Source organism: Echinops telfairi, unplaced genomic scaffold (genome assembly GCF_000313985.2).
Source record: "Echinops telfairi isolate 266 unplaced genomic scaffold, ASM31398v2 ScPeMD7_7421;HRSCAF=8459, whole genome shotgun sequence".
NCBI classification, from domain to species: domain Eukaryota; kingdom Metazoa; phylum Chordata; class Mammalia; order Afrosoricida; family Tenrecidae; genus Echinops; species Echinops telfairi.
Genome location: NW_022111321.1, coordinates 14234696 through 14261654, shown reverse-complemented (window position 1 = coordinate 14261654; position 26959 = coordinate 14234696). Strand labels below are relative to the sequence as shown.

General features: G+C 39.4%; 2 protein-coding genes across 4 annotated transcripts in view; both read left to right on the top strand.

Moving 5' to 3' along the window:
- The window catches only part of LOC101653570 (caspase-1), a 14759-nt gene extending 11703 nt beyond the window's left edge, over positions 1-3056 (top strand). Inside the window, exons 8-10 of one of the 2 annotated variants that reach the window (XM_045297784.1) lie at positions 1532-1641; positions 2099-2201; positions 2484-3056. In XM_045297784.1, coding sequence (XP_045153719.1) covers positions 1532-1641; positions 2099-2200 — 212 coding nt within the window. In that variant the 3' untranslated portion in view covers position 2201; positions 2484-3056. Of the gene's footprint in view, positions 1-1531; positions 1642-2098; positions 2216-2483 lie in introns of both variants that reach the window. The other variant, XM_045297783.1, reaches the window with a different exon arrangement.
- Positions 3057-4792: 1736 nt separating this feature from the next.
- LOC101653056 (caspase-4) overlaps positions 4793-26959 on the top strand; it is a 25709-nt gene continuing 3542 nt past the window's right edge. Inside the window, exons 1-8 of one of the 2 annotated variants that reach the window (XM_045297785.1) lie at positions 4793-4865; positions 16617-16871; positions 21145-21254; positions 22081-22257; positions 23562-23796; positions 24646-24789; positions 25387-25496; positions 26381-26484. In XM_045297785.1, coding sequence (XP_045153720.1) covers positions 4859-4865; positions 16617-16871; positions 21145-21254; positions 22081-22257; positions 23562-23796; positions 24646-24789; positions 25387-25496; positions 26381-26479 — 1137 coding nt within the window. In that variant the 5' untranslated portion in view covers positions 4793-4858 and the 3' untranslated portion in view covers positions 26480-26484. Of the gene's footprint in view, positions 4866-14291; positions 14364-16616; positions 16872-21144; positions 21255-22080; positions 22258-23561; positions 23797-24645; positions 24790-25386; positions 25497-26380; positions 26485-26959 lie in introns of those variants that run through there. The other variant, XM_045297786.1, reaches the window with a different exon arrangement.

The window sequence follows — 26959 nt, the reverse complement described above, 5'->3', positions numbered from 1 at the left end:
AGAGAGAGAGAGCGAGAACCTACAAGTGTTTATGTGAGTAGAAAGCATCCATTATTTCCAGTGGAGGGGCTGTGGTTCCACAATGCTGACCTCACAGTTAACAGACTAATATCGAATCATGTACACAGCAACAGCTATTCTTTTCCCTTATACATATATTTTAATACGTCAAAAATGTCTTCCATGGTTCAACAATTCAACAATTGATATATTCCTAACTGTTCCTCCGCTTTATAAGATCTTGCTGTCCTTCACTAAGATAGGGTTTTCCCCTTTAATCCAACCTGGGTTTGTATGTTCTTTTACATGGTACCATTTTCAAAATAGTTAGCATTTTTGCTCTGTAAATGTCTTATGATTAAATGCTATTTTATATAAAGTATATGTTTGAAAGTGACTAATATAATAGCCCTGTCTAAAATGGGTATTTATCCTCTCCTGGTCACTTGCATTGCACTGAATCTTATTCTCAAATATATATTTGTGGCAAAAATCATTATCCCATTTGTTACAGTGGAAAGCATGACTTCCACAGGCTCCTGTTCACTTAAATAAGAGTCAGTAACTGGCCATGTTGAAATCCACTCTAAGGAATTTCTCCCTTCAATCCCCATTTCGACCCTCTTTGAGGATTAAGCTGAGCATGACCTCAGCCATGGTATTTTCAATAGCCTCATAAGCATGTGAAAGTCTGACACTGACCATAGAAGAATCAATGCGTTTGAACTGTGGTCCTGGAGGAGAATACTGAAAGGACTATGGCCTTCCAAAAGGACAAACAAGTCTGTTTTGGAGAAGTGTGGTCACCGTGCCCCGTAGGGCAAGGATGGCACGATTTTATCTTGCATACTTTGGATCAATTGTCAGAAAAGACCAGTCCCTGGAGAAGTACCTCCTAGTTAGTAGAGGGGCAGAAAAAAGGGGAAAAAAGAGGAAGGCCCTCAAGAATAGGGATTGACACTCAGGCTCCAATAATTAGGCTCAAGCATAAGATCAATTGTGAGGATGGTGTAGAACCAAGTTGTGCTTCTTTCTGTTGGGCATAGGTCGCTATGAGTTGGAGCCAACTCAATGGCAACTAACAACTGCAACCCCTTTGTGCTTTCCCCTCACCTCTACTATATTTGTAGCTCTTTGAACTCAGGCATGAAGTCAACTACCTATGGAGATCACATGTAATTCCCTCAACAATTATTGAGTGGCAGAAAAACTTAATTACCTAGTCAACTCCAACTCATCGTGACCCTATCAGACTGGGGAGAATTGTCTCTTTGGGTTTCTGAGACTAGAAATCTTTGTGGGCATAGAAAGCTTTTTCTTTATCCCATAAATATTTAGGGACAGAAGACCTCTGAGACACTCTACTCACTGAAATTTGAATAGACATATTCCTTGGAAAATGGTATTTTGTGTATGGACTACAGGGTGAACTGGAGAGCCTGCCTCGGCTAGACTGCAACTAACTGTTCAGGTCTGCTTTCTAGGCCAAGCCTGCGTCTTTCCTGAGACTTTGAATGTGCTTTATTCACAGAAAATGTTTCTTGGAGACATCCATTGTTGGGCTCAGTCTTTATTATGAAACTTATCCAACACTTGCAAGAATATGCCTGCTCCTTTGACCTGGAGACAATTTTCCGAAAGGTGGGCTCTCTATGCTTCTCTGACTCTGCTTTTATGGAAACCTACCGAGCAGTTGTAGACATGTTTATCCTCCAGTAATGCCCATCTTGCTAACTAGAGGAACTGTGAGCATCTTTACTGGGTGGAAAACCTGAATGCCAAACCCAACCTGCCGTGATGCACCATCGCTAGAAAACAACTATTACTTTAACTGTCCTCCAATTCTGAACAGGCAAACGAGTGGGATCCAACTTGCCTGTGTCCATAACTACCACATCCAATCACAGATTTAAAGAGCCTATATTCTATGTTTAGAAATGTATCTTGCTATTATTTTTATAAGTGCAATGACTCTGATTCATTTAATTTGCTGTAGTCATTGTAGCTGTTCCCATGTAAATAAAGAATTGTTACTCAGAAAAAATATATGTCTATAGATTTTCTTTTAAGGTCATTCACTTCGGTCATTCTCTTTTAGGTCCGATTTTCATTTGAGGCACCAAATGGTAGTAGAATTCAGATGCCTACCACTGAACGGGTGACATTGACTAAATGTTTCTACCTCTTCCCAGGACATTAAAGTAAGTTGTTTCAGGTAAGTAAATTGTCAGTAGGCAAGACTGTACATTTGAACAAGTGAAAAAGAGATAGTAGAGGCTAAAACTCCCTCCTGGTTAAAATCTAGTCAAATAAAAAGGACACCGTGATGGGATGCATATCCACTGTTCAGTGCAGAGCACGATTCTCCTCTCACTGCTCCCACATTTGGGTGGCACGTTCACAGGAGCAGGTGACATTGATTAAGGGATGGCCATAAGATTGTGAATCCTCAGTTTCAATTATCTTCCCTTTCCCTCCAACAGGACACTATTTTGATATAGATTTGACTATGCTCTATTGGTATAATTCTTGCCTGTCATATAGAAGCCTCAAGTTCAATTCCTTCTCAGCGCACCTCCTGCGCAGCCATCATCAGTGCAGTCCATCAGTGGAAGCTTGAGTGTTACTGTCATCCTGAAAATGTTCGAGCAAAGCTTCCAGACGGAAACAGACTAGGAAGAAAGACTTGACAATCTCCTTCTGGAAATTAATCTGCAAAACATCATGGATCACAATGAACCCTTGTCTTGTTGGCATCAAGCCAGGGGCTGGGACAAAATTGTGCAGGATTTTGTTCCATTGTGAATGGAGTCCCATGAGATGGAGACTGATTCAGGGGCAGCTAACAATAGCTATAACCTTTTATATCATAGCACACGCATGATGGAATAATCTAACAATTTTCATTGAAAAATATATGACACTTTTTGCATGTGTGCTCTCTCTCTTCTTATTACTCTAAAAAGCCATTAATTCTGTCATTCTGCACTCACTTTTGGCATCATGTCTGCAGAACAAGACCTTTCTTAACACATTCAAATAAATATGAAATGAACATGAAACGTTGTCCTCTGGGTTTTTTACGAGGCTGAAAAGACGGGGCTGGGGACAGGAAAGGAATATTGGGCTTGGACATTTTAGAATTGGTTCATATGAGATGGACTTCTTAATAACTCCATTTTTTTCTTTCAAAACACCTTGATCTTAACATCCTACTTTAAATATACATAGAGCGTCAGAGTAGAGACATCAAGTCAAAGAATTTGCATCTCAGCCAGCAAGATGTGAAGGACTGGAAGCGCAGAGTGGGATGGGTACCTTCCCAGGGTTCCCAGAATTTTCCACTGATGCTTTGTTTTCTTAGGTGCCATCCAGTCAGCTTCAATGCACAGCAATGCGATGTAGAAGACCCTGCAGTCTTCACTACTGCGTCCACTGTTGAGGTCATTATTATGTCAATCCATCTGGTGAGGGTCGTCCTATATTCTATAGCCCTCCGACGACGTTGTCCTTCTCCGGGGACTGGTCCCTATGAAAAGATGATCAAAGTCAAGCTGTCCTCCTTTCTAAGGAGCCTCCTGGCTTCTCAGAAGACCAAACCCATGCCTAGAGCCTACACGTACCTGTTACCAAGCCCGGTTTCGTTTGCCGCGCTTGACAAAGGCAGACACTGGATGAAAGGGGGAGGCTTTCCACTGATAGATGAGCAAGGAGCCAGCGGAGATTGGAGTTGCTGAGAATCTCATTGGGAAAGCTGTGAAATTTACAAAGGGCTAAGCAAGGTAGGCAGTGGTCTCAATTTAACCTTTAAGACACTTGTGAGATACAAAAATAATTTTGATTCAATACAGACACCTACCAGTGTATTGTCTCCTGGAAAAAATCAGTGTCATCAAACATGAACTTATTAATGGCCAGTACATGACACCATATGAATAAACACCAAGGGGTCCGCTGTATGTAAAATAATGTCTGTATGTGTTGCAATAAGCTTGGGGAAATCCTACAGTCCTTTATAAGGCAAGTTTTGGGTTTCAGAAGGTCTAGAAGAATTACCCAACCCCTTCACTTGAAGGAATAAACTGCTTCTAATCCTAACTGATCATACGTGAAAATGAATTTCTGGTCTTTAAGACACTCAAACTTGAACAAGCCATCTTTTCTTCCTCCTCTTTGACTCCCTGCTCTCTCTGCCTTCATGCTTCTGTCAGCTGTAGTCTGAGTCATCTATGATCCGTCTGATCCAAGGACATATAAAGCGAGGGGGGTGGGGAGGTGTGAAAAAGGGAAATGACAATTTTAAGGCAATCCTGGACAATTAAAGAAAATCATATGTTCCTTTAGAACTCTCCCCCCACTAAAGAGTAAGAAAGGTGAGGGAAAAATTCAAGATAAACTCACCCTTATCACAGTTCAAACAGGAAACAGGAAGTAAAGAGCCCTGTCTTTCTCCTGCCCAGAGGTTGGTCACTTTGAATTGCTGACCTTGAAGTTACCAGCCCAAGGAGCAACCACTCGGCCACCAGGACAGTGTGAGAGATCAGAGAAGGGAATGGCAGAAAGGAGGGTGTGTGAGGGTAATGGTGAGAAAAGTAGAAAGGAAAACAGGGTCAGAAGAACCCACCTACAAGGCATTGTTTTGCCATTTCTGCTTATTTTCTTCCTGCAGGAAATGGCAAGAAAGAGAAACTCTTTTGCTGAACAGTGGGAATTTCCCAACAAGCTTGAAATTCCCAGCAGTCCAATCATAATCCATTATTACTTATCCCCGCCCCTTGCACTAAGGAAATGGCTAACAACTTTCAGTTTCCATTCTGTGGTTCTTTGTGGGAGAAGGGGAACGTCGAAGCTGTTACCCATGGAGGGTAAGTTGGGAGTTCTTAAACTCGGGACTAGGGGCTTGAATCTTAGAAAATACTTCATTTATTGTAGAGTGCCAGACAAAAGTAGCAAAGGGGAAGAGAGCCATAGTATGTGAGCTAAATTCTTTCCCTTTTTTTAGCTCAGGACTGCTTTAATCTAAGAACACCTGGTGAAGGTGGGTGTTTAAGCTCTCATCTGCAAGCCGAAAGGACCACTGTTTAGACATACCTCTTCAGAGTCCTTTCAAGAAAAAAAGGTGACAGTGTTTTTATAAAAGATTTATAGCCTTGAAAACTCTATGGGACAGTTCTACTCTGTCCTATAGATTCCTGTGAATGGAAATGAGCTGGAAATCCTCTTCTCATCTTTCTCCATCATAGGAGATGGTGGATTTGAACGGCTAAACTTACAATTAAGAGCTCAACATCTAACCTACACAGACTAGCCCAATATTTTTTGGAACATTATCACAGCTTTTTAACTGGGCTTTCACTCTCCAAGATTCAGCCCTTCCGATCTACCTAGGACACTGCTTTCAGGTTAACTTTCTTACTGAAGCTGGGAAATATTAGGAGACAGAGACACAAGCAATTTATGCAGCTGGCATTTAAACATGTCACCACTTATTTGCAATCATTACCCTCATTTGATAAGGAAGAGGCTGAACTAGATCAGTTCCTAAACATATTAGCATATCTGAATCAATAGTCATTTTTATTTAGATTCAGATAACTGCTTTCATCCTGACCCTCAATTGCTCAATCATAATTTGGCTGCTAGACATCAGAAATTGATCATCTCATACAGAGCTAAAGACAATTCTTCTGGAAGTGGCCTCTCCTAAGTCTCTCTGCTGATTTTTATTATTGGGAGAGATGATTATTTAGGAACCCTTGATTCTCAGTGTCTACAGACTTTGAATGGGATTTTCTCATTCAGAAACACATTGTGTTCTTAATGTCTTTGAAAAAACTGTCTAAACTTTGTGCACAAACTTTCCACCCACTGAAAATGTTTAGCATATTTTCTACTTATCCCTTGAAAGCATACCTTTACCTTCAGATGACGTTTTAATTTCACTTATAGTTCCTCATTTTATTATTGCTTTATTTGTTTGACATTTTCTGTAATATAATTCTTTCTAGGGTTTGTCTCATTTCTAGACATTTAACCTAAGCTTTTAGAATACAGAGACCAATTCCTATTATCCATCCTCACCTTCAGTGTATTAGTAAAACCTTTGACTGGGAAATGGCTGGTGGAATTCACACCCATAACTTCCTGGCAGGAAGACCTCACTGGTAACTGGAATTGTTAGGTTTCTTGAGTTAGAAATACCTCAGTCCTTGACTTTGCCCGAGAAAGAATTCACTCCAAGTGGGTTTTATAAAGGTTAGAAGTTTCAGGTTTTACCCAGCAGGTACCTTCAGGGCACTTCACACCCGCAGTGGAGTCCTGAGGCCAGGGAATGACCCCAGGCTGGCCCAGGAGTAGCTGGTAAAAGCAGCTCGGTGGGCTTCAGACCCTGGCTTTTCAGGCCCTCCACTGGGAGGCCTGGTCAATGATACTGGTTGACCCCATTGGCCGAATTAAACTCACCTGGCCTAGGTGGGCCCACCCAGGTGTACTGGCTTCCTGTCTCAAAGACCTGACTGTGAGTTTGCCCTCTAGCCTTAAGCAGCTTCCAACTTCCTGTGTACTTGAAGGTAAAATACACTCATTTATTAATATAGGAATGAAAGGGGTGGATGGAAAATGAATACACTGATTTTAAAAAGCAGCGTTTAAGGAGTACATGAGTAAAGGATTCTATTTCAAACCACACCTCACTTCCTGTAGTTATGCAATGCGAAAGGCACTTGAACTCCATACTAGTCCAAGGCCACTTGCCATGAGACAACAGTCAGGTATGTCTCCACCCTCCTTCCTTCTTTACCCCATTCTGACACCAATATCCCACCCACAGCATGCTAGCCCTCCGCCGAGTGTAATAGTTCCTTGCCCTGAGCTCACAAAACTCACAGAGAGGACTCACAATTACGAGCTTCATTAGGGAAATGTACAGAACTATTGCTGAACATAACATAGAGCTGTGTGGTGGGATATGGAAAACATGGATCACTTATTCTAATTGGTAACTTCATTTCTCTGATGGATTGGAGGTTTGGGTTTTTTTTTATTGTTATGAGTATACTTGTGCTTGTTCTTTCCCATTCCTATTGTAGGCTTCAATCCTCCCTCTTCCTCTATGAACACTTGAAACTATGCAAGTGTTAATGAAGATAATTGACCAAAGATATGCTCCCTGGTCCAGTCTAGGCTTCAGTAATCTGATATTTCTGTGTAGAAGCTAGGGGGTGTGCGTATGTGTGCATAGTCGATATGTCGCCATCTGAATATGAGTACTCCCCAAAAGGAAGTGGAACATTCTTCATTTACAGACCTCACACACAGAGGAGATGAGAAAGCCATGGGAGGTGAGGGTTTTTACTCTAAAATCCTGAGGATGAAAACATTTTTGCAAGGGCTTGACTCTCGCAATCCTTAAATGGGTTCTATGAATGTTTATAGGGTAGACGAAGGGGTTGGGAAAAGGGTAGATGAGAGGGTAGAGAAGTGGTGGAGGAAACGGTACTAGACGTGTGTGCACCCTTTATAAAGCAAAACTCCAAGAACAGAAAGGAAGTGGGCCTTCAGTGGCATCCTGTCATTTTGCAAACTTCGCTGAATTCTCAGCTGAGCCTGATTCAGGATGCAGAATCACCCTAGGATGGGGATCCAGCAGCTTTGCCCAAAGGCAATGGGCCACAGCTCCACTCTATTCCAAATGCAGCAAACACAGGATAGCTTAAGAGGCTCTCTGTTCCTCCTGTGGATGCACCGATGGGGAATCCTAATTTCCAGTGTGTAAATGTGGGTAACAGTGTGGGAAGAGAATGGGACAGGTGTGGTATTTTTTAAATCTCTATATTTACTATGACTGAAATATAAAAAAACCAAACCAAAGCCATTTGCCGTTTAATCAATTCCCACTCAGAGCCCCAAAAGGCTGAAAACCTTTAAGCAAGAAAATAGTCTCAACATTTTCCCCCAGAGCAGCTCGTGGATGGGAACTACTACTGATCTGGTGGTTAGCAATCCGAGGCTTATCCAAGAAGGCCAACCAGAAGCTTTCAATACAGGCGGAGGACGTTTTTTCCTTTCTTTTAAGGTGATTCTATGAAAAGCGTGCTGCTGCTGACATGAGAAGAAAATTAAGTTCTTTTCATGGTTTGGGAATAATGGTTTTTCCAACAGACAGAGTTCTGACAGAAGAGAGAGCTCTTCATCCAACAGTGAACAGGGCCACAATAAATGGTGTGCTGGATGAACCTCTAGAAAAAAAGTTCTGAGCCAGGAGGAGCTGGAGACAAAAAAGATGAAAATACCCCTGTCATGGACAAGGCCCGAGCTTTGGTTGATTCTGTCATCAGAAAGGGCCCCCAGCATGCCAGGTGTGCCGCATCAGTATTTGTGACATAGACCCCTCCTGGCAGGGAAGCTGGAACTCGCCCCAGGGAAGTGGCATTGACCCACTGAAGTTCAAGTAGACAGGGCGCCACATGTCTGCTCTCTGCACGACTTGTACCGGTGTGCAGAAAAGCCCTTTGCCTCTGAACGCAGCCCCATTGCTTCAGGTGATCCTGTGGCAGATCTTCTATCTCTTTCTTCTTCCCTACTATATCGTCCTCTGCTTTCCTCTAGCGATGAGAACTCCTTTGTGTTCGGTGAACTTGGTGGCCAATTTCTAGTAATTTTATGCGAACAGTCTGACAACGTTATTGTGTACTCATAGTCCTCGGGCAGGTCGCTTATTATCTTATTTTGCAAAATGCAGGGATCCCTGGGCACATATATACACAGTTTTCTGACAAGAAGGTCTGTTTTCTCTTTTCCACCACAGAGCTGTAATGAGCTACTTTATATACTACTCTTTCTTGAAATGGACTTATCAAGAGGAATTCATATTCAACTGATAGTGAAACACTCAAGGAAATATTGCAATAGTTATAGGAAAATCAGACTTTTAAGTGGGCATTTATTCCAGTCTCCCCTTGGATTTTTTCCCCCTTTGAATAAGATTGTGCACTTGCATGGCGGTAGACTGGGGACCATCTTGTTGAAGTCCAGTGCGCCTTACTGTAGGCCTGCACAGAGACTCCAGCAGCATCCCAGTTCACCACTTACCCATCAGCATCAGCAAAGCCCATTCATGGCTGGAATAAAACAATAAAAAGAAGAAAAAAGGCATTGTCATAGATTCCAAACTCATGTCGTTCTTGTCGTTGTGTTTTCCGGTCAGTTTCAGCTCATAACAACCCAGTTTACAACAGAATAAAACACTGTCCAGCCCTGCCCCATCCTTACAATTGTTAGATGTGAGTCCATGGTTGCAGCCACTGTGCCAATCCATCTTCTTTAGGGTCTTCCTCTTTTTCACGTCCCCTCCACTTTGCCAGCCATGATGTCCTTATCCTGGGACTGGCCTCTCCACCAAAGGATGTGAGAGATGAATTCTCTCCACCCTTGCAGCTAGACCCTCCACCTAGATCATTTTCCCCAGACAGATCTCTTTGTTCTTCTCTCAGTCAGGAAACTTTATTTACTTATTTTGTTTTGGAGTTTATTATTAATTGGGATTTAATACAGATATCATACCATTCCGTAGTTTAATCACATCAAGCAGAATTGTACAAGTGTGACCACAATCAGTTCCCAAACATTCTGTTTCTGCCTGGACTCCTTGACATCATCTCCCTATTACCCACCACCACTGTCCCCACTCCTCTACCCAAACCCTTTATTTTACTTGCTCTCCCTGTATGTGCATCATTCCTGAGTTTCATATACCCCCAAAATCAGAAAACATATAACACAATTTTAAGAGGGTGACCTCCAATAACATACACCTCTGTTAGAGACCCTAATATATACAAGCAACAACAGAAACAAAAAGACATTGCAAACCAAAATACAAAAAAATTTGGAAGCCAGATCAGGACTGCCTGGCCTCATAAGGGGATCTACTGACCAAGTTTTAACTCTTCAAGTCATAGTTATGTCTTTGATTTATACTCATCCCTCCAAAGCACTTTGCCAACATTATAGTTCAAATGTGTTGATTTTTCTTTGGCTGCCCTAATTCAGTGTCTAATAATCACATACATATGATGCAACTGTCAATACCATGGTTGGGGTCGGGTGCACCTTAGTCCTCAAAGTAACATCCTTGCCTTTCAACACCTGAAAGAGGCCTTGCACAGCAGGGTCACCCAGTGCAATGCTCTGTTAACTTCTTCAGTGCTGCTTCTGTAAGCATTGATTATTGATTCAAGCAAGATGACATCCTTACAACTTTATTTTTTCAACATTTTTAATAATGTTACCTATCAGTCCAGTTGTGAGGATTTTAGTGTTCTTTCCATGGAGTTGCAACCATTCAGACAACTCATCCTTGCTCTTCATCAGCAAATGCTTCAAGTCCTCCTCAATTTCAGCGAGCGTCGTCTGCACATCAAAGGTCATTAAAAGGCCTTCCTCCAATCTGATGCCACATACTTCTTCATATAATCCAGCTTCTCTGTTTATTTTCTCCACATAAGATATAATAAATATGGTGAAAGGATGCAACCCTGACACACGCCTTTCCGGATTCTAAGCCATGTAATATTTCCCTATTGTGTTCTCCCAGCTACCTATCCATCCGATCCATGTAAAAGTTCCGCATGAGCACAATTAAGTGCTCTCGATTCCCATTTTTCTCAAGACCATTAGTTTCTCAAGAATTCGTTATGATTCACACAGTTGAATGCTTTTAACATAATAAAACACAAATGGCCATCTTTCTGGTATTCTCTCCTTTCAACCGCTTTCCATCTGATGTCAGCAGTGATATCCTTTGTTCCACGACCTCTTCTCCAACTGATCCTCTCACAGTTCTGTCAATGTCCTGTTGCTGAAGCCATTGTTGGATAATCTTGAGTAAAATTTTACTCAGGGTGATATAAGTAATATTATTCTATAATTTCTGCAATCCGTGGGGTCACCTTTCTTTGGAATGAGTAAAAATATGGATCTCTTACAGTCAGCTGGCCAAGAAACTGGCTTCCACATTTTTTGGCATAGAAAAGTGAGTGCTTCCTACGCTTCATCAGCTTGGTAAAAACATTTCCACTGAGATTCCATCAAATCCTGGAAACGTGTTTTTGGCTAATGCATGCAATACATTTCCTCCTTTAACACCATTGGTCTTGCTCATATGTGATCTCTTGAAATCATTAAATGTAGACTAGTTATTTTTGATACAGTGACTCTGTGTATTCATTCTATCTTCTTTTGGTACTTCGTGCAGCATTCAATATTTTGCCCATAAAATCTTTCAATATTGCAACTTAAGGCTTACTTTTTTTCTTGTGTTCTTTCAGTTCAAAATATGTTTAGGGTGTTCTTCATTTTTTGGTTTTCTGACTAGGTCTTTGCACATTTCATCATAATACTTTACTTTGTCTTCTTGAGAAATCCTTTGAAATGTTCTGTTCAGGTCTTTGACTTCATCATTATTTCCAGATGTGTTACCTACTCTGATTTAGAGCAAGTTTCAGAGTCTCTTTCTGCCTTGTCTTTATTTTTTCTTCAATTAGTATGCAATGAGAAAGTAAGGCACTTACTTAGAAAATGTACCTTTAAAAATTCATTTTATTGGGGGCTCTTACAGATATTATAACATCCATAAATCAATTATATGAAGCAAGCTTGCACATAAATTCCCAACGTCTTTCTTGTCTTTCTAATGACCTTTCCCTTTCTTCATGTATGATGTTAGTGATGTCATCCCACAGCTCCTCAGATAGTCTGTCACCAGTGTTCAATGCATCAAATCTCTTCTTGAGATGTTCTCGAAACTCGCATGGAGTGTACACACGTCATATTTTGGTTCATGCGGACCTCATTTAATTTTCTTCAACTTCAATGTAAATTGGCATATAAACAAGTGATTGTTGCACATTCAGCCCATGGGCTGTTTTCAGCTGCTGAAATTGAGTTTTTCCCTGGAGCAGGACATCCCTGTGGAAAGACATCATGTTTGGTTAAGTAGAGGGGCAGCACAAAAAAGGAGGAACACCCTTAAAGAGATAGCTCAGTTCGATTCCATGGCTGAAGCAATAGGCTCAACTACTGGAACAATTGTGAAGATGGACCTGCCCAGTCAATCTGTCATTCTGTTGGGCATACGGTCACAGTGGGCTGGAATTGACTCCATGACAAGTCACCACCACCACCACCACGACAGCTGCTTCTTCACACAGGTGTAGTCCATTTGATTTTTGTGTATTCATCTGGAGAAGTTCATGTATGGAGTGTTTTTCAGTGTTGTTTAAAAAAGGTATTTGCAATAAAGAAGTTGTTGGCCTTGCAAAATTCTATCATTCAATCTCCAGCTTCATTTTTATCACCAAGATCATATTTTCCAAATGCTGCTCCTTCCTCTTTGTTTCCGACTTTGGCATTCTAATTGGCAATAATTACCAATGCATCTTGGACTGCATGTTTGATCAATTTCAGACTGGATCCATTGAGAGGTTTCCTCAGTTTCTGCAGCACAGCGGCAGTGATTGGTGTATAAATTTGAATAATAATTATATTGGTTGGAGTGGATTTCCTTGTGTTTTGATATACATTACCTATCACAGACAGCATTGTACTTAAAGATAGACCGTAAAATGTCCATTTTTGAGGATGAACACAATGTCCCTCCTCTTCACAGTGTCATTCCTGGCATATTAAACCATGTTGTTTTCTGATTAAAAATGGGCAATACCAGTTCATTTCACATCACTAATGCCTAGAATACCACTCTTCATGTGTTCCCTTTCTTTTTTGACAACTTCCATTTTTTTTAGATTCATACTTCATATGTTTCGTGTTCAGTACTTAAGTGACATTTGCAGTTGGTTGTCCTCCTTTGGTAATTTGCCCCATCTGCACATTAAGATCCCCAAGGCTCTACTCCCACAGGGTTACTCCATCCACATCAGTCATATTTTGAGTGCATTCGGACCAGAGGGGCTCATTTGGGGGCACTATCTTTGAGAATGTTTTGATTCTATTCATGAGGTTTTCAGTGTCTGGTAATGATTTGCTGCCACCCACACAGTTGTCAGTCGCTAATTTTTCTAACATGGACAGTGTATTCCTTCTCTGTAGTCTGTTCTTAGTATATGGGTGAAAACCTGGTCATTCTTGCTTCTACAGAGCTGTTTAGCTGCAATTATTTTAAGAGATATTTGTTTGTTACTCTGGCAGTACCTGTATATTCAATATTCTTTGCCAACAACATGATTCAAAGACATTAACTCTCTTTTTGATCCTTCTTATTCATTGTCCAGCTTTTACAAGGATAAGAGATGAATGAAAAGATCATGTGTCAATCAGGCACACCTTAATTCTCAAAGCGATATCTTGTTTTGTTTTTAAACACCTTAAAATAATATTTGGCATCATATTTACTGAATTTAGTACATTTAGGTTCTGGAATGCTGTTTTCATGGGTGTTGATTATAGGTTCAACTAAAAGAAATCCTTAAGAATGTCAAGATTTTCTCCATAGATTATTATGTTGATTACTGGTTCAGTTATAAGGACTTTGTGGTTATTTTCATATTGAGCTGTAGTCTAGAATGAAATCTTGACTTTTTTTCTTCACCAGTAAGGGCTTCCCTTTTAGCAAGCAAGGCTGTGGTATCTTCTTATTGTGCTTAGGTGCTGCCAGGTTGGTGCCGATTTGTATCATCCTTATGTACCACTGAGGGACAAACTGCCCTGTCCGATGCCATCCCCACAATTGTTCTTATGATAGAACCCATTGTTGTAGCCAGTGTGTCAATGTACCTTGTTGAGGGCCTTTTTATTGTTCTCAGCCCTTCTACTTTATCAACCAAGATGTCCTTCACTGGGGACTGGTCTCTCCTCGTAGCATGTCCAAAGTCTGTGAGATGCAGTCTTGCCATTCTCAGTTCTGGATTTGAATCCAATACGGTCTGACTCCAGAACTGTCTCTCTTTTAACTACTACAACACTGGCTTTCAGAGGAGTGAAGCTCAGCCCAACCCAGTTGATTCCAACTCATAGGGATCCTTTAGGACAGGGTAGATCTTTCCCTATAGATTTCCGAGACTAACATTTTACAGAAGTAAAAAGCTTCATCTATCTCCCATTTATGGAATAGCATACCTTAATTAGGATGCAATTATGTAATGTAATTTAATGGGAGAGAGTTTTGTAGAAGTCATGTCTTGACATGTTTGATAATACCTTAACAAGACCTCCTCTACAAAGTTTTCCCTACAGTTTTATTGTCCTTTTTGCCCAGCAGTCTAGTAAGCAGGAGGAGGGAAACTGCAACTTGCTGTTTTGAAATTGAAGTTGTGCAACACTCTACGACTCTTCTCTACTTACGAAAGGTCATGACTTTTTTCACTAGGCACTGTGAAATGATGACTTGTAGTATTTCCCTTTTTTCATGCTAATTCTAAATGTTTTTGGACAAAGTTTCTTAGGTGGATATGTTTTCATTGAGATTCTTATGGAACCCTAAATAAAATGAATGCCACTTCCTGTCTCACTTGACACAAATGATCATAATGGAAATCCCAGAAAAAAAATAGCATGGGTTTGGGTGATTGTATGCAACCAAATTATGTAACTAAAGACTTCCCCTGCCTTTCTCCTGAGAGTAGGGCATATTGAAAGACAAACTGCCTTTGCATACCATACATGCACTTGAGTACATTACTTTAGTACCTTCTCTGTATCTCTGTCCCCTTTTCCATAAAATGGAGACATTAATATACCTGCAGTATATGGTTTCTGTGAAATTTATATTTAAAATTATTGACACAATGAGGACTCACTATGAACCATTATCAATAAAGTTGTGCCATAGTTAACTAAACAGATATGGTAGAAGATTAGATTTTGAATCTTAATTTATATGATTTACATTGTTAATAAATTATCTATAATTAGGGGTAAATAATAAACTAACTTATTGGATTTTTGAGGGTCTACAAAATTAATATTTATATTTTGTAAAACTATAAATATTTAAAATATTATAAAGCACAAAGACTTACAAATGATATGTCAATTATTTTTACTAGTTTATAGATACCTTATTAATATTAGTGCAGGCAGTATTAATTATTATTAATTTAATTGATATTTCCCAAAAGAAACCAAACCCCTTGCCATTTATTACTTTCTAACTCATAATAACATATAGGTTTCAGAAACAGTATATCTCTATGGGAACAGACAACGTCTCCTTTCTTTGGCCTAGTAGCTGGTGGGTTTTGAACCAACTACCTTGAAGTTAGTAGTCCAAAACCTAACCCTAAGCCCGACCAGAGCTTTTATTTGTAATTAGTGATGCCCATACATCATTCCCTTAATATTTTCAACGAAACATTTATTGAAAGAACTCACAATAATATGAACAATGAAAGCAGTAATTCTGAGCCAAAATACTTGTTCAATATTCTGGCACATATTTTTAGAAAATGTTCCTTTTTGTCAATGCTACCCTTACATCTAAATGCACTGGATAACTTCCAATAAAGAATTAATTAAGAAATGAAGAACTATTCTGTACCCCATCTACAATCCTTTCCAAATCATATCTGTAGTAATAAAAAATAAGATTTATGATGTTGGTTTATAGGTACCCTAATAAAATTCAAATTGCCTTAGAAAACTGTATTAATCGGGTCTTATATGACCTACTATATTAAAACATTACTCATTCTATTATATGCAATTCTAAATGTTGATTGAGAATAAGAAATTAAGGATAGATGTTCTAATTCTTCATTTATGTATTCAGAAAATATATGAAGTACTTTTAAGCACATAAATGTAAAGATGTGGTTATAACACATGGTTGTAGATGTATATATTCAAAAGCAAAGTGTGTTCACCAAAGAATTAAAATACAGGAACTATTCTATGGTCCATGGAACCGAATTCATTGTCTAAGTAAAGGGATTTTGAAAAGGAAGAGAAAGGATCTGAATGATATGATATGCTGCCTGAGAACACACATTCCAGGTGTATTATCATCATCATCACCATGAACTATGGGCAAGAGAAAAGGGATGTATAAAATCAGTAAATGGCTTGGAAATGAGCAGTAAGTTCAATGTCATAGAGGGAGGTGAGAAACTACCAAAGAAAATGGTAAGTAATAATTAATTATTAAACAAAACTCTGGTGGTGTTATTGATATGTGTTGAACTACTAGCCACCAGGTCAGTAGTTTGAAACCACTAGTCTCTCCATAGAAGGACCCTTATTTTCTACCATTTAAAGAGTTATAGCAGGGCTTCTCAACCTTCCTTTCATACAGTTCCTCATGTGGTGGTGACCCCCAACCCTAAAATTATTTTCGTTGCTACTTCATAACGGTAATTTTGCTACTGTTAAGAATCGGGCGACACCTGTGAAAGGGTCATTCAACACCACCCCCCCCAAAGGGCCACGACCCACAGGTTGAGAACCGCTGAGTTACAGTCTCAGAAATGCGCAAGGGGCAGGTCTACCCTGTCCTGGGGAGTCTCTAGGAGTCGGAATTTACTTGATGGAAGTGAGTCTGTTTTTTTGTTTGATTTCTAACGCGAAGCTAAAACTCAGTTGAAGTAATGTTTGTATTCCGACAGGCGCCAATAGGAAGAAACGCGGACTGAGGCGTTTGGAATCTTTAGGAAAACAATTCTTGACTGACGTCTTAGAAAATGTGGTGGAACAAGATTATCTGAAATTGGGGGATGAAGAAAAGAAAATGTTTTATGACGCCAAACGTGAAGACAGACTCCGAGTCTTCGAAAAGTCTTTCAGACAGAAACATCAAGACTTAGGCCAAGTTCTGGCTGAAACCTTGTTTAGTATGCGAAAGGCGCTCACTGGTGCTGGAGGTAGGCCTGCATTCATGCACACATGTGGGTTTGGAGTCAAACGCAATGGGTGTCTTGTACCGTCCAGGCTCTGTCAGCTCCAACATCTCTCCAGTGGTTTATTTGAGGCCCCCACTCTGCTCTACTATATCGATTTTCACTAAGCCTGTAGTGGCTTCTTAGATGCCTGCCATATATTTTATTTATTTATATTGATTGTGAGTGGAGATTCAGATTCCAATAAACCAGGAAGGTGGCTCTTTTATGTTTGGTCACAATGACTAACTGTTCATAGGGATTTATTGTGAAGGATAAGTAAATCAGAATTCAGATCCTATTGCCTGGGGCCCGTGTTAATCTGTACAGGTCTCTTGCCTTCCGTCGTATGCTTCTCAGCATCCACGGCATGCGGCAATACCAGTCCCTCATAAAGCTTTGTAAGAGTGATTGATGCCAGCTATGTGCTGACACCTTGGAGGCTTTCGCTCTTGCCCAGAACTCTCCTCTAGTGCCATTCTGCTCCAGCTCCATGATAAACATTCCCTCTTGGATATTCACCTCATATTACAAAATAAACCTATCTAAAATGAAATATTTGAATCCCTCATGCGATCTGTTTCTATACCTTTTCTATGTCATTGAATGAAACTGACAGCCACCAGGTTTCCCCAAACTACATTATAAACATACCGTTTTTGTTTTCACTTTGCTTTATTTTCTTTACCAATGAATAACAGCATGGTGGGTTTCTAGTAAATAATCAATAAAAAATTTTAAAAATACATGCTTGCAATAAGACCTAGTAATTATCATCATATGTGTGGTAAGTTTCAATCTTTTAATTGCTTACCCATTTCTTTAAGCCCCCAAAATATGATCAGGAGAATCCCCATATAATGTCTAAAATTATATATTTCAAAACTTTTGACCCACACTGAATTATGACCATTAATGGAGCTTGAATAGTCTCAGGCATAAGTTCACCAGTGACAGATTCGATTTGCCACCAAAGGTAACTTGGTATTCTTAACTCTGAAACACAGGTTTATGATAAATAATACTCCAAATAGGCAACATAAATTATAGATTCCTCACTGTCTTTAATAAGATTTCCCAATCAGTCCTCTTTAATGAAGAAAGGACATTTCCATAGTAGCAATATCATGCTAGTCCCCTTCATGTCTGAAATTGTGGCCCAAGCTGAGTTCTATGCACATCCAGATGGGTTGCTTTGTGGGTTTAGGGCTTGCTCCAAAAACCTTGGAGGTGTAAGAATACTCTATTTCTTAAATAGATGCAGCAATGATGCAGGAAATGGGTCAGAACTAATGCAACAGGGCTCCTGAGTCATTTTACCAATCCAGGACCCATAATAACAACTGGGGTAATATGGAAATACAAAGGAACTTCAAAAAGTTGATGTAAAAATCCCATTATCCTTTAGTATCTGGCACCCTTAGTAGCCTATCCTATTAATAGAGCTTATAATAGAAAAGAGAGAGTTGCATAGTCTCTTAAGAGGGGATCAGTAACTCCCTGGAGTCTATAAATAGTTCATAGCTACATAGTGATACCATTGCACAGCACCCAGGGTACACCTTGAGTCCAGGAGTCCAGGAAGCTGGGGCCACTCTGTCTTTTAGAACATATAAAAGCCCTCGACAGGTCTTTGTAAATTGACACAGTTCTGAATACATGACATTTGTGGAGCATGGATTTGAATTCAAAAATAACATCTATGCTCTTGTTGGTTTGTTTTATTTAAGGAGACTCACATATGCACACACCAGGTGACTCAGGGTAGGTTAATTAGAAAGGTGACCTCTCAAGTTCTACCGTCAAGGGAGGAATCTTAGTCTATACCTATGGCGTTTCTTTCAGACATTCTCAGTTTGCAGAGATTTCCATACTCAGGAATTCAAAGGTACAGGTGAACTTTCTAGTTCCTTCATTTCTTCCTGCCATACTGCCAGGCCAATGAGAGCTCCCTTTAGACAGTGACCTATACAAGTAATACTGCCTTGTGATGAAAGGATCCGTTTTGATATTGATTTCACTATTTTATGTAAAATTGAAAGGCTGTTTAATTTCTCTTTTTACTTGAAAACACCCTAGCAGTCCCTGAGCACATTATGGGTGCACAGGAGGAAATGTGTAGTAAGCTAAACAATCCTCCAAACTTGCAAATAAACTGATGTCAGAGAAAGACTTTTTGTTTAGGAAACATACCCTTTGTCCAGAGACTACCCCAGAATTCTGGAGGTCTTTTACTCAGATAATATTTATTTTTTAGAATGGGAAAAGAAAATATGTTTTCTTGTTCAATTTATTAAAAAGTTGGAAGTGTTAAAATGGTCTGGCATCTTTAAAGGTTGGCATTCTAGATTCCTACAATCTATTGCCTCTCTAGATTTTACGCCCATACATTTCAGAAAAACACTTATTTTTTTAAAAAAGCTATTAAAAAGCTAATGAAAAACAAATTAATGGCATAAATCTAATAATAAAAATGAGAATTGACAATTTTAAACAAGTTGATATTACTTTTCTTACATAAGTAAAATCACAGCAGAACATTATTTGCTTGCGATTCATGTAACCGGGTCAATCTAACACCAAGAAAATGGATCAGAACAGTGGCTGCAACAATGGGCTCAGGCATAAGATAATTATGGGGATAGTGCGGCACCGGGCAGTATTTCATTCCATTGTACATACTAGCTTGACAGTGCTTAATAACAACCACAACAAGAATCCTAAGAAAACATTTATATTAAAACTTTTATTAGATTAGTAAATAACACCTAACAAAAACAACAATAGCATGCAACTGTTAATGCTTTAGAGCAGCAGTTCTCAACCTGTGGGTCCTGACGACCCTTTCACAGGGGTCATCCGATTCATAACAGTAGCAAAATGACAGTTATGAAGTAGTGACAAAAGTAATTTTATGGTTGGGGTGTCACCACACCACAAGGACCTGTATTAGAGGGTCGCAGAGAACCACTGGCTTAGATGGTGGTAAATGTCTGTTCTACTTTCTGTTTAAGAATTCCTTTTCCTTTCTTCCTCTCAAAAAAAGTCCCAGAGCTTTGGCAAGCTCGTGCCCAATTTCAAATAGGGCGGGGCAAAATGGCACAATGGTAAATTTCTCAAGGAAGTAGGCCAGGATGATTCAGAAACAAACTTTCCCAACCGGGTTGCGTGGTTTCCTCACATCCTCAAACATGGGTTGAACATTTAAGGTTGGTTGGGTCAGCACTTTGGTGGCAACGAAATCTCACAAAAGCTGCCTCTGTCTCTCACCTTTGCTGTAGCGCTGTAGTTACTCAACAGTGTTCCGCATTTAGACATCAGACTAAGCAGTTCCGTTGGGAATTTTTGAATCTCTTTATTCCTGGACACTTCTATTTCAGGTGGATCTTTCTAACAAATCATACCTAGATCATACAAGATTCAAAACTCTTAACCTGTTGTATATTTATACATATATTGCTTGGTTCCTACGAGATTAGCAGTATAAAAAGGAGACATTAATGTCTTCAAACATGATAACCACTAGTTACATAGAGCTATGACATGTCTAATCATGGCTAGTGACACATTTGAAAGACCCCTGGCGACATACTGGGTTCCCCATTGGGCCGTAATCCGGAAAGTCAACAGAAGTTAGAAACCACAGTCCTTCCAAGAGCAAAAGCTGAGGTTTCCTCCCTCCGGAATGATTTACAGTTCCTGAAACCCGCTGGGCAGTTCAGGCTGTCCTGCGGGGGTGACAAGGCAGAACTGACGCAACAGCAGAGAGGGTTTTGTCCCCCCCACCACATTTGAAAAGTTTCCTTCTTAGATGTGTTCAATAAAATATAGTATTAATATTAATTTTACGTGTTTCTTTTTTGCTTTTATAAGATATGAAAATTTAAATTGCGCAAGTGGCTCTTATTATAATTCTAATGTCCACCACTTTGGTATTAACTCAATAAAAGCTTGCTAAGAAACAATAAAAAATTTGACATGACTGAGTCCTCTAATGTAAAATATGAGGGACATCCTCCTGATGGAAAAGACAAAAGAGTCCAATTTTGTCTCAAATCATCTACCTGATTTCTTCAGAGTTTTTAGAACCTACCATGGGATTTTTGGGTGAATCTGCCTCTCTTTCTAAGACCTACATATTAAGAAATCACTTTACCAGAATTTCCTTTACTTGTCAATCTTCTTACCAGGCAATAGTTGGGTTATTATAACCACAGATGTCACAATTATTATTATTAATTTTTTACATATTTTTCAGGTCTTCCGGAAATTGAGGCTGGACCAGATGAATCAGCAGAATTCACAGACACCCTCAGGCTGTGTCCTCACGAAAAGTTCCTGAGATTGAGCAAAGAAAAGGCTCGAGAGGTGCACTGTTCTGCGCTTGAAAGGGGAATCGAAAGAGGGAGAAGACATATCTTTATTTATATATACATTTTTTAAAAAGCATTAATTACGGGGGACAGTGATCATCTTTTTGTAGATATTTGAACAAAATGAGATCATGTGGCCTTAACCTGATTCCTGTTCTCTTTCAACACTGGTGAAGTATAAATGCATGCTTTGTTCCATTTTTGTTTATATCTACTTGAGATTTATAATTTTAGCAGTAGTCATGGAATCAAAATATTTACATAGTACCATACTAGATTAATAATTGTTTGAATTCTGGCTGAAAATACTAGATGTTTGCATTGAAGCATTTTATATATAAATATGTGTATGTATATGTATATATGTGCATATATATACATATGTATATGTACATCACTATAAGTTGCTGTGTCAGAAATAATGCCGGAAGAGTTAGCTAACAAAGTAAAATATCTTTCATTCATTCATTTTTGAGCTGGGCCACTAAGGACTCTCTCTTAAATTTGATTTGAACCTCAAACACTAAGAATATATTTGAATAAAATGGGGAGAAAGAATTTTTCCATTTTTTCCCAAGATAATTAAGTAACCATTCAAGGCATGTTCTACTTCGGGCATTTGAAAAATAATTCTCTTTCAAATCATTTCACTTTTTTCTAGTGTCGGCATAATCCTTTACAAATGATAGAAAATCAGTGTGTTGTGTTAGAGTTTAGGGGAAAGGGCTGTTTTGAGCTCTTCATGTAAGGCACTGATTAGTTTATGGAAATTTAAAAGACACACTAGTAACTTGAACTGATAGCCTTTCCATGTTCTGCAGATCTATCCAATCAAAGAAAAGGAGGAAGTTCGGACCCGGCTTGCTCTCATTATTTGTAATATAGAGTTCGACCATCTTCCTGTAAGGAATGGAGCCACTCTGGACATCGAAGGAATGCAGACATTGCTTGAAGGCCTGGGCTACAAAGTGACCGTAGAAACTCAACTCACAGCCATGGTAGGGACTCTTTACGCACCCCCAGTGCATAGGCTTTCAACATATATTTCTTTTGACAGATTATCTCCATAAATTTAGGTCAATTTGTGTAAGTGTGTGATTATATTTGTGTATTAGTGTATATGAGTGTATACAATCGATGTATTAGGTTATTGAAACTGAAATTTGTTTTTAATCTCAACCTCAAGTCCATGAAATTGAGCAAAAAAAATATTGATTTGTGTACTCCTTGATTTTTAATTCTAAAGTGTCGTGATTGGAATGAAACCTGAAGGCTCTCAAGGACCTTCTAGAAGTAATGAATGTTTAAAGAGGTGCACAGTACACTCACCAAACAAATATGCAGTCTGAGTTCTTGTGACAATGTAGTGAAAAGCAATGAAAATATGAGAAAGCAGATAATTCTAGAAAGTTGTAAGTGGGTAAAGAAAAAGAGGGAAACATGTAAGAAAAAGAAAGAAGAAAAAACAAAATGTGAGAGTGATGTTTGATGATTTGATCCAGGAAGACCATTCAAGGAATCCTGGTGTAAGCCATCACAACTCCTCGGGATGAGAGTCCTGGGAGGTGTGGGTGCAGTGTAACCAAACAGGGTCACTGCAGGTGGACGAGCTAAAGCACAAATGAGTCTGACACATGAAGAAACAGAGCCAGAAGACCAGTGTAACTAGAACTTTGAGGAAAGGGACTATATTGGAAGTGGAGAGAAAAGTGAGGCCAGAAGTTTGGCTTCATTCTAAGCACAGTGGAAAGGGATTTAGGTGGAACTTGGTAGGGTGTGTTTATAGCACCAAGCTCTTACCAGATAAAAAGGGGATTAATAGAAATAGACAGAAAAGAGTAATATGAGTGACAATAAATACATGACAAATGTATCAGAAGCTCTCGAAAGGTGCAAATGAATAAGGACTTATCAGCTCACTGAAAGTTAAGAGGTGTGAGTCCCCCTGAAGATGCCTTGGAAGGCAGTTCTTGGAATCTCCTTCCCAAAGATGGGTAATTGAAAGCCCTATGGAGCTGCACTAGCCTGACATACATGGAGACACTGTGATTTAGGAGCGACTCAATGCTAACTACTTAGTTAAAAGGTATCAAGGGGAGAGATAATAGTATTTTAACAAAAGCATAAAGTTAGAACACCTTGCCCTGCTATTGAGATAACCATTATACACGATCCTCACTGAATAACTACTGGAATGTAATAGGGATTTTAGGCATATTTCTTGCATGGCTTGTCGCAAACATTGGGTGTTGTCACGTGGTAATGTGTGCATTCTTGAGTGTGATTTGGTGGTGTTTTTCAGGAGATGCAATCAGTGCTGCAGGCATTCGCTGCCCTCCCTGAACACAGGTCCTCAGACAGCACTTTCTTGGTGTTCATGTCTCATGGCCTCCTGGAAGGGATCTGCGGAACGCAGCATAGCAAAACACAACCGGACGTGCTAGCTTACGACACCATCTTCCAGATTTTCAACAACCGTAACTGCCGCAGTCTAAAAGACAAACCCAAGGTCATCATTGCCCAGGCCTGCAGAGGTGGTGAGTTGTGAGTTAACAAAGAATCCAAAGGTCAAGGAGAGGTCTGAAGAGAGTTGAGGTGAACATTTTGGATCTGCAGAAAACAATCTCATTCTCAAGCCAGTGTCGTTAAGCTAACTTGGGTTATTTGAAGACCCCATCACGGGGTTGGCACCATGAGAACATATCTGGTCAGTGGAAAAGTTTCTCTGCAACAGCATCCTTGGAACGTGATGAAGAATTTTACCAATACCTCTCAATCATCATTTACCAACAGTAATCAAGGCTTAGGATAGAAGAATTTTCATGATAGCTTTCCTTGTTAATTGTTTACTGACATTTTCTCGTTTGAGAAGAATTTTATTTGAAAGTAGGACCATTATGTAGCAGCAGCATGCGTTCCCTACTTCCCTCATACATTTTTGAAAAGGAAACGAAGATTAAGATAAGGAAGTTAGGGAAATACAGTCAAAACAATTTTTTTCACTGCCAATTGACAAATGGTTCTTGGAAACAATGTTATACAAAAACCAAACCCAAACTAATCCAATCAAAAACACCAACTAAGTTAAAAAGTAGAAAAAATTTAGCTAAAAGCAGTTAACTTCTGAAATGATGTGGCCAACAATTTAATTCCTCATCCTTCTTGACAAATGGGTTCTTCCCGTTTTTTTAAATTGTCTCAATTTGTTTATTAACAAATTATTCAATGATACTAAAGAGAAGGTGGAGTGATGTGTGTGTTTCTGTGTGTGCATGTGTGAAACTTGTTAGAATAAACAATAAAAAAAGAGAGTGTGTGAGAGATAAGCGATGGTCATAGTAATACTGAGAGAGACAGCCCTCTATAGAACGTTCCTGTCTCTGCAGTGAACCGTGGAGAATTATGGGTCAGTGACTCTCCATCCACGTCAGAAAATAGCTCTTCACCATCAGCAGAGAACCTGGAGGAAGATGCTACTTACAAGACCCATGTGGAGAAGGACTTCATTGCTTTCTGTTCTTCCACACCACGTATGTGACTTTCCATGTCAGACAGGGATTTGTCTTCCTGGCACGACCTCGGAATGAGCTACTTTCCAGGCAGGGACAGTCTGAGAGAAGTTTTGAGTTAGGGTTATTAAGTTTACATTCTTTGGTGCATTTATTAAGTTTACATTCTTAAGCATCTCTATGCTTAAATGAAGCTGTCTATGTTTTACATTTTGAAAGGCACCCCTGTGTTGTCTGAAAAAGAACATTGGAACCCAAACATCTTTGGTTTGGTTTGGTTTTCTGTTCTTTCCCCTATAAAATGGGATCGTTCCAGTTATTACTCAAGTGTCTTTTCTAAACCAAGTGAGGTGAAGTGAGGCCTGCAGTAGAAAGTCAGCCTAAGCACTGGCAATGTGTTTGTTCATGAGGAGATCGCCTGTTAGTCTGACAGACTTTCTGTAGTTCCTTCTCTGCCAGATAGTTATATTTGACTCATCCTGTCTATGAGAAAATAAGTTATAAGTGCTTCCCCGACACCTGTCAAGAGAATCCCCAAACTATGATTTAAAAGAGCATGTAAATGAAAAATAAAGACAATGAAAGTTTACCCAAGAGTTACATGCTTTATCTTCTTAGATAACATGTCTTGGAGAGATGCGTTGAGGGGCTCTCTCTTCATCACAGAGCTCATCGCATGCTTCCAAAAATATTCTTGGTGCTATCATCTGGAGGAAGTGTTTCGGAAGGTAATCTTCTCTTTTCTTTACTGCTCATTCTGTTTGCATTCGGGAAACATTCGTTATCATTCACCTTCAAGCAAAAGCCAAACTTCATCAGGGAAACAAAAGTAGAACAGCACCTAACCTCTTTCATCTGTGCATTAAAAACTGGGTTGAAAAGAGAATATGTTAATATCACAGCTGGAAATCAAAAATAGAACAAGAACATATCAAGCAGAAGCTTATGTTATGGCTTGTAAGTGCTTAAAATTCATAGAAGGGAAGGCATATTTTGTAATAAATTTCATTGCTTGCCTTATTCAATAAATATAATTACATATTTAGCGTAACTAGGTCATGGTAGCTATCCTGGTGACACAGGTGGAAATGAGACAGACACCGGTATTTTTATTAAAAGAACTTTTCCATTCTGATGAATATACTGGAATTAGGTATTGTGCTCCCAGGGATGTTTCTGACTAAAAACAGTGGGTCTCGGGTGAGAAGATGTCATTTTGAACTTGGCAGGAACCTTCAGAGGTCAGCCTCCTTAGGGTCATTTGAAAGTTATTGACTCTTTTGGTTTTATAGGAGCCTTGGCATTTAAGTGCCAAGGGACTGAGCTATCAGCCCTGGTAGGGATCATAGAGATCCAGCTTTCAGAAACAGAAAATAAGGAAAATGGAGCTTAAAGACAGGATCACACAGGGAGTGTTTGTTCGAGATAAAGAGCACAGTCTGCATTTCTAAGAATAGAATGGCCAGAAATTCCAATTTCTGTGGGCTTGGTGCCATCACGCTGAGAAGTACCCTCCCTTCCTAGCATGTTCTAGTCCATGGTACACACTGTTTCTGTACATATGAAAGAGTCTTGTCTCCTCTGGAGCCTCTGTTTATATTTTGTCTTTCAGGTGCAACAGTCATTTGAAAAGCCAACTATCAGAGCCCAGATGCCCACTATTGAGAGGGTCTCTTTGACAAGATATTTTTACCTCTTTCCTGGCAATTAAAAAGAGTAAGTATCAACAGTTATTATTGACAGGTAAACTACATGGGAAAATAATATTGGTTATGCAGTATAATGACCAATGATAGCTGTCTGCCTGAATGGCCAATTAAGTCTTTTTGTTCCCATACATTTCAACTATCCCCAAAATCAATCAATCTAGAGGGTAAGTAAAATCAAGCCAGGAAGAGTTTAATGATGAAGAGTGACAATTATTAACATAGAAACATAGTCATGCTTCCACTATTTTTTCCCTCTTTTTTTCCTCCACATTGGCACACATCTTCACATACATTCTCAATCTTGGAGAAACACAAGAATTGACTATGAAGAACTCACTACTATGGTTTTCTGAGTTCACAGATACTAGATATCACATTACTGATGTTAAGTCATCATTGCCGGACGTATAAACCATATCCTGGACAATGGGGTTTATGGTGAGTAGGGTTATGATTCTGATATCCCAGATCACTTCATCTTT